We start from the raw sequence: 13854 nt of genomic DNA on the forward strand, positions 1-13854 counted from the left end.
CATTTGTATCACGATAATCCAAGTCTATGACCCGACCAATAATGCTGAAGAAACTGAAGTTGAATGGTTCTGTGAAGACCTACAAGACCTTCTAGAACTAACACCCCAAAAAGATGTCCTTTTCATTATAGGGGACTGGAATGCAAAAGTAGGAAGTCAAGAAACACCTGGAGTAACAGGAAAATTTGGCCTTGGAATACGGAATGAAGCAGGGCAAAGGCTAATAGAGTTTTGCCAAGAGAATGCGCTGGTGATAACAAACACCCTCTTCCAACAACACAAGAGAAGACTCTACACATGGGCATCACCAGATGGCCAACACTGAAATCAGATTGATTATATTCTTTGCAGCCAAAGATGGAGAAGTTCAATACAGTCAGCAAAAACAAGACCGGGAGCTGACTGTGGCTCAAATCATGAACTCCTTATTGCCAAATTCAGACATAAATTAAAGAAAGTAGGGAAAACTGCTAGACCATTCAGGTATGACCTAAATCAATTCCCTTACAATTATACGGTGGAAGTGATGAATAGATTTAATGGACTCGATCTGCTAGAGTGCCTGAAGAACTATGGACAGAGGTTTGTGACATTGTACAGGAGACAGGGAACAAGACCATCCCCAAGAAAAATGCAAAAAAGCAAAATGGCTGTCTGAGGAGGCCTTGCAAATAGCTGTGAATAGAAGAGAAGTGAAAGGAAAAGGAGAAAAGGAAAGATACACCCATTTGAATGCAGAGTTCCAAAGAATAGCAAGGAGAGATAAGAAAGCCTTCCTCAGTGATCAGTGCAAAGAATAGAGGAAAACAACAGAATGGGAAAGACTAGAGATCTCTTCAAGAAAATTAGAGATACCAAGGGAACATTTCATGCAAAAATGAGCTCAATAAAGGACAGAAATGTTATGGACCTAACAAAGCAGAAGATACTAAAAAGAGGTGGGAATAATACACAGAAGAACTGTACAAAAAAGATCTTCACAACCCAGGTAATCACGATGGTGTGATCACTCACCTAGAGCCAGACATCCTGGAATGTGAAGTCAAATGTGCTTTAGGAAACATCCCTCTGAACAAAGTTAGTGGAGGTGATGGAATTCCAGTTGAGCTATTTCAAGTCCTAAAAGATGATGCTGTGAAAGTGCTTCATTCAATATGCCAGCAAATTTGAAAACTCAGCAGTGGCCACAGGACTGAAAAGGTCAGTTTTCATCCCAATCCCCAAGAAAGGCAATGCCAGAGAATGCTCAAACTACTGCACAGTTGCACTCATATCACATGCTAGTAAAGTAATGCTCAAAATTCTCTAAGCCAGGCTTTAGCAGTATGTGAACTTTGACCTTCCAGATGTTCAAGCTGAATTTAGAAATGGCAGAGGAACCAGAGGTCAAATTGCCAACATCTGCTGGATCGTGGAAAAAGCAAGAGAGTTCAAGAACAACATCTACTTCTGCTTTATTGACTATGCCAAGGCCTTTGACTGTGTGGATTACAATAAACTGTGGAAAACTCTTAAAGAGATGAGAATACCAGACCACCTGACCTGCCTCTTGAGAAATCGGTATGCAAATCAGGAAGCAATAGTTAAAACTGGACATGGAACAACAGACTAGTTGTGAACAGGAAAAGGAGTACATCCAGGCTGTATATTGTCACCCTGCTTATTTAACTTATATGCCAATTACATCATGAGAAACGCTGGACTGGAAGAAACACAAGCTGGAATCAAGATTGCCAGGAGAAATATCAATAACCTCAGATACGCAGATGACACCACCCTTATGGCAGAAAGCAAAGAAGAGCTAAAGAGCCTTTTGATGAAAGTGAAAGAGGAGAGTGTAAAAGTTGACTTAAAGCTCAACCTTCAGAAAACTAAGATCATGGCATCTGGTCCCATCACTTCATGGCAAATAGATAGGGAAACAGTGGAAACAGTGTCAGACTTTATTTGTTTGGGCTCCAAAATCACTGCAAATGGTAACTGCAGCCATGAAATTAAAAGATGCTTACTCCTTGGAAGGAAAGTTATGACCAATCTAGACAGCATGTTGAAAAGCAGAGACACTAGTTTGCCAACAAAGGTCCATCTCATCAATGCAATGGTTTTTCCAGTAGTCATGTGTGGATGTGAGAGTTGGACTGTAAAGAAAGCTGAGCACCCAAGAATTGATGCTTTTGAACTGTGGTGTTGGAGAAAACTCTTGAGAGTCTCTTGTAATGCAAGGAGATCAACCAGTCCATCCTAAAGGAGTTCAGTCCTGAGTATTCATTGGAAGGACTCATGTTGAGGCTGAAACTCCAACATTCAGCCACCTGATGTGAAGAGCTGAGTCATTTGAAAAGACCCTGATGCTGGGAAAGATTGAGGGCAGGAGGAGAAGGGGACAACAAATGGTTAGATGGTTCAATGACATCATTGACTTAGTGGAGATGAGTTTGAGTAAACCCTGGGAGTTGGTGATGGACAGGGAATCCTGGCATGCTGTGGTCTATGGGGTTGCGAAGAGTCAGACATGACTGAGCAACTGAACTGAACTGAACCAGTACACTGTTATGTTAGTAATACTTACTAAAATACTAAGGATACTAGCATTTTAATATGGCCATGTTTAATTGTATAAAAGATTTGTAATTGTACATTTTTTTTAAAAAAAAGGGTTTCTCCAAAGACACTTCTGACATTTTGCACAAATGGGGTACTGCTTCGTACACTGATGGCAGGAGATAGTACATTGTCAACTGTGACACATGTTATTGTGGTAAGATATTTAAATTTAAATAGATAATTAAGATTTTGGAATAGGATATAAGTGAGAACCAATTCTTTTTTAAAGCAGGCTGTTCTAATCAAGTTACTTTTTATTTTCCATAATTATTAGAAATAAATATTTATGTTAAATAAAGATATTCTTGCTGTTAGTTTTCGTGAGTGAAAATAGATAGCTTTGTAAAAAGTGCTTCTTATATATAAAAATGATACATGTATTTCGAGTCTCCAGAATAATGAAAGTTTTCTTTTTTCTCTGTGCTTAGTCATCTATTTTCTCTTCCATATCTTAGGAGAATACTTAAAGTCAGCTAACTTCCTGGTATGCTGCTAAATTAACTAGCTGCTGATGAAATAAGTAGATTAATTAGCACCTTATTAAAGAATTCTAAGCTTTTATCCAGTTTGTGTCAGAAAACTTAGATTAAGTTTTATAAGCTTGTGATAAGCAGCTTTTGGAAATTTATTAGTTCTCTGCATTCAAACCACAATATGCACCTGGTCCTGATGCTAACAGAAGCATATTTAAATAGATTTTATATTTATTAAAAGTATATTAAATTAGACTATACTAATTCAGAATTTGTTTTAGTTTCTGCAGTTTTACATTCTGTGGGAAAAAGGGCAATACGTTACCCACAGAGGATTGTTAATATCTGAGTATTTCTAAATTGTCTGTAAAACAAAATTTTCACTAATTGACTGTTTCCACATTTAACTTGATTTAGTGTGAAACTCAGCAGTGCCACAGTTTTAAAGACTTCACTTATTTTATGTTTTAACTGTTCCATGGTTTGTTTATTGCAGGATGAAGTTCATGAAAGGGATCGATTTAGTGATTTTTTACTTACGAAGTTAAGAGATTTACTGCAGAAGCACCCAACTTTGAAACTAATTCTTTCTAGTGCTGCCTTAGATGTAAATCTTTTTATAAGATATTTTGGGAGCTGTCCAGTGATATATAGTAAGTAAAATCATCAGATTTCTTCAGGATTTTACAAAAGAATTCTCTTTTGGCTTGATTTTATTTATTGAAATATAAATATTAAGGAATATTCTGATATATAGAGCATCCTTTTCTGTTTTCTCTGAGATGTGCTTAATTGGTCATCTCTGTATATTTTCATCCTCTCCTTTTTCACTCTTTGGTATTGTGTAGTGAGCCATTTTTCTAGTCTTAAAAGGAGATATGTTTTAATTTTGTATTCCTCTTTAAATTCTCTCTTACAGCTTCACCTTTATTGCTAGACTGTTTAACAGAGTAGTTGTATTCCCATGTTTACTTCCCATGTACTTCTGAATATATTGCCCCTGAACTTTTGTCCTTACCCTTTAATCATACCTGATTTTTCCACCAATCTTTAAAAAAATTATTAATTTTCTTCTCAAAAATTGAAAAAGTTGTGTTTACTTCAGTGTGTTTACCTCAGTTCAAACATGTAGGATATAGTTCATTATATTGAACAGCTGCTTTTATATTTCCTAATATGAATGTACCATGATTTATTTAACCATTTCTTAATTTATAGACATTCACATTGGTCCTGGATCCTTCCTTTTGCCAACTATAAACCATGTTGTTATGAGCATCCTCATACACATATTCTTTTTTATGTATATATATGTACTCTTATTTCTGAGAATAGATTCTTAAAAGTAAAATTGTTGAGTAAAAAAGTATGTCTATTTTTAATTTTAGCAGTAATATGGTTTTACCATTTTACTTTTCTGAAAGGCTGAAATGATTTACATTTCTGAAGTTTATGGGGTTGTTCATTTATGCATTCTTAACAGTGATGTTTTGAAACTGATTTAATTGCCAAGCCTGTTATTCAAATTTTATATAAAAATATTTCTTAAAATTGCTATAGTATTTCTCATAATCATTCCCCCTTTTTTGGTGGAATGCTCATCTGTTTGCCAGCACTGCTTCCTAAGTCTCATTCTCTGTTATAGCCTGTACTTTCTTGGTCTCCTCTGTGGGCTTCTTTTGCATGATGCTTAAATATTGGTATTTTTGAGGATTATTCCCATGATCCATTCTTTTTTTCTCTTCCTCTCTTCTTTTCCCTCCCCTTTCCCTTCTTTCCCTTCCTTTTTTGACTTCTTTGCTTTTTCTCTTTCCACTCTATGCTGCTCTCTACTTGATACTGGGAATGCATAGTTTGTTTCCCTGGAAGATCTCATTCTTGCCCTTGACTTCTTCCTCTTATATAGATGACTCCTGAATCTTTATTTCCCAATTCAACCTGTTCTCCAGAGCTTTGGACTTAGGAGGTTTATAAGCAATTCACATCTAATATGCCCTAACTGAATACTAATCCTTTCTAAAAAATATACAAGCAACTCCTTCAGCTCAATTCCAGAAAAATAAATGACCCAATCAAAAAATGGGCCAAGGAACTAAACAGACAGTTCTCCAAAGAAGACATACGGATGGCTAACAAACACATGAAAAGATGCTCAATATCACTCATTATCAGAGAAATGTAAATCAAAACCACAATGAGGTACCATCTCACGCCAGTCAGAATGGCTGCTATCCAAAAATTGACAAACAATAAAAGCTGGAGAGGGTGTGGAGAAAAGGGAACCCTCTTACACTGTTGGTGGGAATGCAAACTAGTACAGCCACTATGGAGAACAGTGTGGAGATTCCTTAAAAACTGGAAATAGAACTGCCATACGACACAGCAATCCCACTGCTGGGCATACACACCGAGTAAACCAGAGTTGAAAGAGACACATGCACCCCAGTGTTCATCGCAGCACTCTTTACAATAGCCAGGACATGGAAGCAACCTAGATGTCCATCAGCAGATGAATGGATAAGAAAGCTGTGGTACATATACACAATGGAGTATTACTCAGCCATTAAAAAGAATACATTTGAATCAGTTCTAATGAGGTGGATGAAACTGGAGCCTCTTATACAGAGTGAAGTAAGCCAGAAAGAAAAACACCAATACAGTATACTAACACATATATATGGAATTTAGAAAGATGGTAACAATAACCCTATATGCGAGACAGCAAAAGAGACACAGATGTATAGAACAGTCTTTTGGACTTTGTGGGAGAAGGCAAGGGTGGGATGATCTGAGAGAATAGCATTGAAACATATATATTATCATATATGAACAGATGCCAGTCCAGGTTCGATGCATGAGACAGGGTGCTCAGGGCTGGTGCACTGGGATGACTCTGAGGGTTGGGATGGGGAGGGAGGTGGGAAGGGGGTTCAGGATGGGGAACACATGTACACCCATGGCTGATTCATGTCAGTGAATGGCAAAAACCACTACAATATTGTAAAGTAATTAACCTCCAACTAAAATAAATAAAAGAAATAAAAAGAATATATTAAAAAAATAGATAAAAAATCTGCTTCTTCTGTGTTGCCTGTTTTAGTTAATCATACCATTGACCAAATGACCTAGGTCACAACCTGTAGGACTTTTTGTTCATAAGACCAACCTAGACAGCATATTAAAAAGCAGAGACATCACTTTGCCAACAAAGGTCCGTCTAGTCAAGGCTATGGTTTTTCCAGTAGTCATGTGTGGATGTGAGAGTTGGACCATAAAGAAAGTTGGGCACTGAAGAATTGATGCTTTTGAACTATGGAGTTGGAGAAGACTCTTGAGAGTTCCTTGGACTGCAAGGAGATTCAACCAGTCCATCCTAAGGGAAATCAGTCCTGAATGTTCTTTGGAAGGACTGATGCTGAAGCTGCAACTCCAATACTTTTGCCACCTGATGTGAAGAACTGACTCTTTGGAAAAGACCCTATTCCTGGGAAAGACTAAAGGCAGAAGGAGTAGGGGACGACAGAGGATGAAATGGTTGGATGGCATCACTGATTCGATATACATGAGTTTGAGCAGTCTCCGGGAGTTGGTGATGGACAGGGAAGTCTGGCGTGCTGCAGTCCATCACATCACAAAGAGTCGCACACGACTGAGCAACTGAACTGAAGGCACATAAAATTTATGCATCTGCTAATGTAAGCTCATTTTGGCAACTAACATTTGACATGTATAAAACCAAACCCCAACTCCCATAAGCCAACTTGTTTTTCTTTAGCTTTCCTCGTCAGCCTCAGAGAATGACATCTTCCTCTATCCAGTTTTTTAAGCTAGACTTTTAAGAGCTGTGGTTGACACTTCCTTATCATTCCTCTATATTTAATCTAATGCTGAGTTCTGTGGATTTTACTTCCTGTCTATCTAGAGTTTGTCCGTCTCCTTCCATTTTTCCTGTCACCAGTCTTATTCAGGTTATTGTCCTCTTCAGCCTGAACAATTGTAGTTGCCCCTACCTGGTCTGTTCCATCTACTGTGCCCTCTTAAATCCATTCTCCAGGTTTCAGCCAGAGTGTTGTTTTCTGAAGTGTAATTTTGATGAGTTAAATACTCTCAGGAGCTTAAAACTTTGGACGACCTTTATCTCAGAACAAAGACCTAAACAAAGACCTTAATAAGACCTGTTTTTTTGGCCTCATCTTGAACTATAGCCCCCTCTACACACCACTCCTCACATCATGTTCCAATAGCTTGGCTTTTTAGATCCTTGAGAACATCATACTCTTTCACACGATAGGGCCTTTGTGCATACTGTTTTGTGTGTGTTTGTGTTTTTTTTTTCCTTCTTCATATTGCACTCTTTCCTCTCTGTGTAGCTTAATTATTTTGTTTACCTCCTTCTCTTGGCTCTCATTTTTCTCAGTGAAGATGTTTTTCTCGTCTCATTCAAGTTCTCCTATTATGTACTGTCATGGTATCTTGTACTTCTCTCTCACAGGACTTTTCACAACTTTATTTTTACATTGTTGTTCTGAATTACTGGATTAAGGTCTGACTCTCCTGCTAGACTGCAGTCGTTAAGCTTCAGGAGAACAGGAGGAACTCTGTTTCTACTTGCTGTTTATATTCCTAGTACCTAGTATAATGCCAAACACACAAGCGAATAGCAAACATTGGAAAAAACATGCAAATATCAGTTGTCTATCAAAGTTATATTTAAAGGGCAATATGAGGATTACTTGATCTATGGAATTGCCTTTGGATTAATACTCAGATTTATTAATTTGAGAATCTCATGTTTTTATGCAAATTACCTCTAAGATGCAAGTTGACTATTTAAAATACTCCTATTATTTAGTACAAGGAAGACCATTTGAAGTAAAAGAAATGTTTTTGGAAGACATTTTAAGAACTACTGGATATACAAACAAAGAAATGTTAAAATACAAAAAGGAAAAACAACGAGGTAAGCTCTTTATCAAACAAATAAAAAAGAAAATTACTATTGATACTGACTTTTTAGAGTACTCCAGTCTTATACTGTACATATACAAAGATACTTGAAAGTATTTCTCTCTGTGTATAGTTGTAAAATATTATATTAGACTACTGTCCCAAATGGACCTTTTATATTGTGGTTTATGTCCAAAAGTTATAATCTATGGAGAGGAATTGAAAAGGAATGCCAGAGCTGGATAGGCCGAGTGTCTGCATCCAGAGATTCAGCCACAGTTTTAAGGAGGGAGAAGATTATATGCTGGCTGTCCCCCAGCATATGTTACAGAGTGGGAGCAAGAGGTGGGTGAAGAAAGAAGAGAGGTGTATGTGAGTGATGAAAGGCTCATCTTTCTTATAACTGTTGAGTACTTCAAATCTTGAAATTGTTATCAATTGCATCTGGATTTTAAATGTAGCATGATCTGCCTATTAATATATCTCTTGTGATTTATGCTATATGTCCACTTTTGAATTAAGGTTAAGTTCCTTCTGGTTACTTTTAACTACATTATTCATGATGGAATACTTGACTTCAAGTTTTGATTCCTTTGTTTAGTTAGTATAACTTTGGACAAATAATCTTAAATTCTTTGGATTTTGCTAAAAAAAGCAGTTAGCAATGCCTGTTTCACAGTGCAATGTTGAATCACTAATGTGTACATTATAAAATTTCTGGCTCTGATTATATAACTTGTATCTCAAACAACTAGCATGGTGGTAGAAGTTCAGTAAATGATTTCCTTCAAAGTGCTATGTGGATATTAGTCATTGGTTTAAACAATATTTGTTACATGGATAAAATACTGTTCATTAAATTTTGTACTTTTATAGAAGTAAACTTCTTACCAGTAGATGAACAGATGAAGTTTTTTAAAGCAGTTTCATGTCTCCTTTTGGTTCAACATAACATGTTTTATTCTTTGGAGGCAATGCCAAAGAATGTTCAAACTATTGCACAGTTGCACTCATCTCACACACTAGTAAAGTAATGCTCAAAATTCTCCAAGCCAGGCTTCAGCAATACATGAACCATGAACTTCCAGATGTTCAAGCTGGTTTTAGAAAAGGCAGAGGAACCAGAGATCAAATTCCCAACATCTACTGGATCATGGAAAAAGCAAGAGAGTTCCAGAAAAACATCTATTTCTGCTTTATTGACTGTGCCAAAGCCTTTGACTGTGTGGATCACAATAAACTGTGGAAAATTCTGAGAGAGATGGGAATACCAGACCACCTGACCTGCCTCTTGAGAAACCTATATGCAGGTCAGGAAGTAACAGTTAGAACTGGACATGGAACAACAGACTGCTTCCAAATAGGAAAAGGAGTACATCCAGGCTGTGTATTGTCACCCTGCTTATTTAACTTATATGCAGAATACACCATGAGAAGCGCTGGGCTGGAAGAAGCACAAGATTGCTGGGAGAAATATCAATAACCTCAGATACGCAGCTGACACCACCCTTATGGGAGAAAGTGAAGAGGAACTAAAAAGCTTCTTGATGAAAGTGAAAGAGGAGAGTGAAAAAGTTGGCTTAAAGCTCAACATTCAGAAAATGAAGATCATGGCATCCGGTCCCATCACTTCATGGCAAATAGATGGGGAAACAGTGTCAGACTTTATTTTTTGGGCTCCAAAATCACTGCAGATGATGATTACAGCCATGAAATTAAAAGACACTTACTCCTTGGAAGGAAAGTTATGACCAACCTAGACAGCATATTAAAAGGGAGAGACATTACTTTTCCAACAAAGGTCTTTCTCATCAATGTGATGGTTTTTCCAGTAGTCATGTATGGATGTGAGAGTTGGACTGTGAAGAAAGCTGAGTGCTGAAGAATTGATGCTTTTTAACTGTGGAGTTGGAGAAGACTCTTGAGAGTCCCTTGGACTGCAAGGAGATCCAACTAGTTCATCCTAAAGGAGACCTTCATGGAAGGACTGATGCTAAAGCTGAAACTCTAATACTTTGGCCGCCTCATGCGAAGAGTTGAGTCATTGGAAAAGACCCGATGCTGGGAGGGATTGGGGGCAGGAGGAGAAGGGGACGACAGAGGATGAGATGGCTGGATGGCATCACCGACTCGATGGACATAAGTTTAGGTAAACTCTGGGAATTGGTGACGGACAGGGAGGCCTGGCGTGCTGCAGTTCATGGGGTTGCAAAGAGTCGGACATGACTGAGTGACTGAACTGAACAGAACTGAACATGTTTCATTGAATGTTTCTAATTAATTAATTTTTTAAAAAGTAACTTTAAAATAAGGCCAACTTTCAGATGTTTTCAAATTCACTTAATTCTTTTAAAGAAATGTATTTCATAAAACAAAGAATGTATCAACTTATTTTCTTTGGTAATTAATTTAGAGGAAAAACAGCAAACCACACTTACAGAATGGTACTCAGCTCAAGAGAATACTTTCAAGCCTGAATCTCAGAGACAGAGAGCTATCCCAAATGTGACTGAAGAGTATGATTTATTGGATGATGGTGGTGATGCTGTCTTCAGTCAGCTGGTAAGACCTCAGTGGTTTTACACTGATAGTTTGAGTGAAAATTGTGTACTTTAAACAATATTTTGTGAGATTATAAGTTGTATTGCATTATTAAAGCATAATTCCCTTACTTTATCTTAGACTGCAACACATTTTTCAGAATAACTTTCTATAAACTTTTTTTCAAGTAATGTGACATCTTTTATTGTTTCATTCTGAGTGAAAATTATTTCAATATTTTCTATAAATTGTTTCAAGAAAATATAGTTATTATGTATATACATTATCATTGCTTGATATTTTGTCATGTTAAAAATTTAAGGACCTATGATGTAAACAATATAAGATTAGCTAAGTTAGGAAAAAACTGAGAAAGGACTGTTGGTATTAAGGCAAGTATAATCAAGACCAGGGTTTCCACCAGAAAGCTATGTGACTGTAAAGTCAGTTACCCATTATAGAGCTCAGTTTCTTCTTTCTCCCTTTTATTTTGCCACAGAATCTTTCACAAAATCTTTTTTGTAGACATCCTGCCTGCTCATCCCTCACTCTCCAGCTCTAGCCCCTAGGTGGGGCTTCTGCTACTTTGGGTTCCATGGAGTCTATTTGAAAACAAACTAATGAATTTCCTAGGTTCCTTCTGGTCTTTGATTGTGGTTTAGAATTCTAAAGGACTTCCCTGGTGGCTCAGATGGTAAAGAATCTGCAGGCAGTGCGGGAGACCTGGGTTTGATCCCTGGGTTGGGAAGATGCCCTGGAGAAGGGCATGACAACTCACTCTAGTATTCTTGCCTGGAGAATCCCCATGGACAGAGGAGCCTCACAGGTTACAAGAGTTGGACACAACTGAGCGACTTTCACTCAGAGTTCTTAAAAAGGCATTGGTGATTAGAGCAATGGCTGGGACTGTGTACTTTTTAGAAAAGGAATTAAACTGTATTGAGCATGAGAATGCAAATATGCTTGGCAGTTTTCTCTTATTGTTTAAAGTTCTGATGCATACTAATGAACTATTCTTGTAAAAAGAATGTATACTTTTAAAGAATGCTTGCTGCTGCTACTGCTAAGTGACTTCAGTCGTGTCCGACTGTGTGACCCCATAGACGGCAGCCCACCAGGCTCCCCCGTCCCTGGGATTCTCCAGGCAAGAACACTGGAGTGGGGTGCCATTTCCTTCTCCAATGCATGGAAGTGAAAAGTAAAAATGAAGTCGCTCAGTCGTGTCCGACACTCAGCGACCTCATGGACTGCAGCCTACCAGGCTCCTCCGCCCATGGGATTTTCCAGGCAAGAGTACTGGAGTGGGGTGCCATTGCCTTAAAATTGTTATTTAATGTTGGGAATATCCATTTGATTCAGTGAATGGCATTTTGATTCTGTAAATTAGTGATTCTTAAGCCTGGCTACATATTAGCATCTCCTGACCAACCTAGATAGCATATTCAAAAGCAGAGACGTTACTTTGCCGACTAAGGTCTGTCTAGTCAAGGCTATGGTTTTTCCAGTGGTCATGTATGGATGTGAGAGTTGAACTATGAAGAAAGCTGAGCACCAAAGAATTGATGCTTTTGAACTGTGGTGTTGCAGAAGACTCTTGAGAGTCCCTTGGACTGCAAGGAGATCCAACCAGTCCATTCTGAAGGAGATCATTCCTGGGATTTCTTTGGAAGGAATGATGCTAAAGCTGAAACTCCAATACTTTGGCCACCTCATGCGAAGAGTTGACTCATTGGAAAAGATTTTGATGCTGGGAGGGATTAGGGGCAGGAGGAGAAGGGGACGACAGAGGATGAGATGGCTGGATGGCATCACTGACTCGATGAACGTGGGTCTGAGTGAACTCTGGGAGTTGGTGATGGTCAGGGAGGCTTGGCGTGCTCAGATTCATGGGGTCGCAAAGAGTCGGACATGACTGAGCAACTGAACTGAACTGGACTGAGGAACATTTAAAATCCTGTGGAATCTGGCCTCCATCAGAGATTCTGATGTACTTGCTCTGGGGTGGGTCTTGGCTTCAGTGTTGACAAGCTCCAGGTGACATTTCCTCTGTGGGACAGTTGGGAGAAAAGACCACTGATCTGCAGGTATATTAAGAACATTGTGTCAGAAGCACAGTTAATATTGTGACTAGATCATACTGCCTTGTTGACAAGCTTATTCTCAGGTAAAAGATGAATGTGAAAACAAGATACAGTATTGGAAATGATAATGTTTATGATGAAATGGCAAACTTTTATGTCAAATCCTTTGATATTACACTGTATGACTAATAGTTCTTATGGTCATTTTGGCCATCTTGTGTTCTTTGCCAGCAAAGGTTAAATAATTTATAATCTTTGTTTCTTTTTGAAGACAGAAAAAGATGTGAATTGCCTTGAACCATGGTTAATAAAGGAAATGGATGCTTGTCTTTCTGACATATGGCTGCATAAAGATGTTGATGCCTTTGCTCAGGTCTTTCACCTTATTTTAACGGAAAATGTTAGTGGTAAGTGTAAATTATTTCAGTTTTTTAAATTACTCTTGCAGCTATCTATTATGATAGAGATATAGTTTAATTAATAAAATTCAAGATTCACTTTTTGTTCACCACCAATAATTTATTCTTTTGGAGTACTTATTTCAGATGTACAAGTGAGGATTTTTCTTAGTAGCATAGTAGAACAGATATTGTGCAATAGAATAGTATTATGTTAAATCAAGGATTCTTAACGTAATGTCTCCAGAACAGTTTTATGGGGTCTGTGAATATATGATAATTATATGCAAAAGTATTTTTATGTGTATAAGATTTGTGATATAAATATACTCACCCCCAAATCACCCCTCTTCCTCCTTGAAAATCCAAATATCTTGGATTTTCAAAGAGATTTATGATTTCGAAACAGGGAAAAATGTTAATACCTTTTGCTCTAGATTATTCATTCAATCAGTGAAAAATTTTAGTATACCTTTAGTTCTTTAGGCTCAAGTTCTGAATCACACGTACCTGCATTATATCACATTACATATTTTCATTAATGATTTACTCTGATTTCATTCATTGATTATAATGGATATTAATAATCAGAGGTGAGTTTTAGAACCCTAAAGGCTTTTAGGCAAAAGGTAGAATGATGGTAATGGAAGGTCAGTACTGAAAGGGACTTAGTTGTCAAATTGAACTTCTCAGCATTATTATAATTGACCACTCCCTTCTTGAAACATGTTCTTCAGTTTACTTCTGATATTCCATACTTGATTTATTTTTTTCTCATCTCTCTGACTGGTAGGTCTTGGTTCCCTTGGC

General features: G+C 37.6%; 1 protein-coding gene across 1 annotated transcript in view; it reads left to right on the plus strand.

Moving 5' to 3' along the window:
- YTHDC2 (YTH N6-methyladenosine RNA binding protein C2) overlaps positions 1 to 13854 on the plus strand; it is a 71990-nt gene that overhangs the window by 13873 nt on the left and 44263 nt on the right. The window contains exons 6-10 of the mRNA XM_015096775.3: positions 2656 to 2758; positions 3574 to 3730; positions 7930 to 8037; positions 10438 to 10586; positions 12918 to 13053. Coding sequence (XP_014952261.2) covers positions 2656 to 2758; positions 3574 to 3730; positions 7930 to 8037; positions 10438 to 10586; positions 12918 to 13053 — 653 coding nt within the window. The remainder of the gene's footprint in view (positions 1 to 2655; positions 2759 to 3573; positions 3731 to 7929; positions 8038 to 10437; positions 10587 to 12917; positions 13054 to 13854) is intronic.

The sequence above is a fragment of the Ovis aries genome, chromosome 7, assembly GCF_016772045.2.
Source record: "Ovis aries strain OAR_USU_Benz2616 breed Rambouillet chromosome 7, ARS-UI_Ramb_v3.0, whole genome shotgun sequence".
NCBI lineage: Eukaryota > Metazoa > Chordata > Mammalia > Artiodactyla > Bovidae > Ovis > Ovis aries.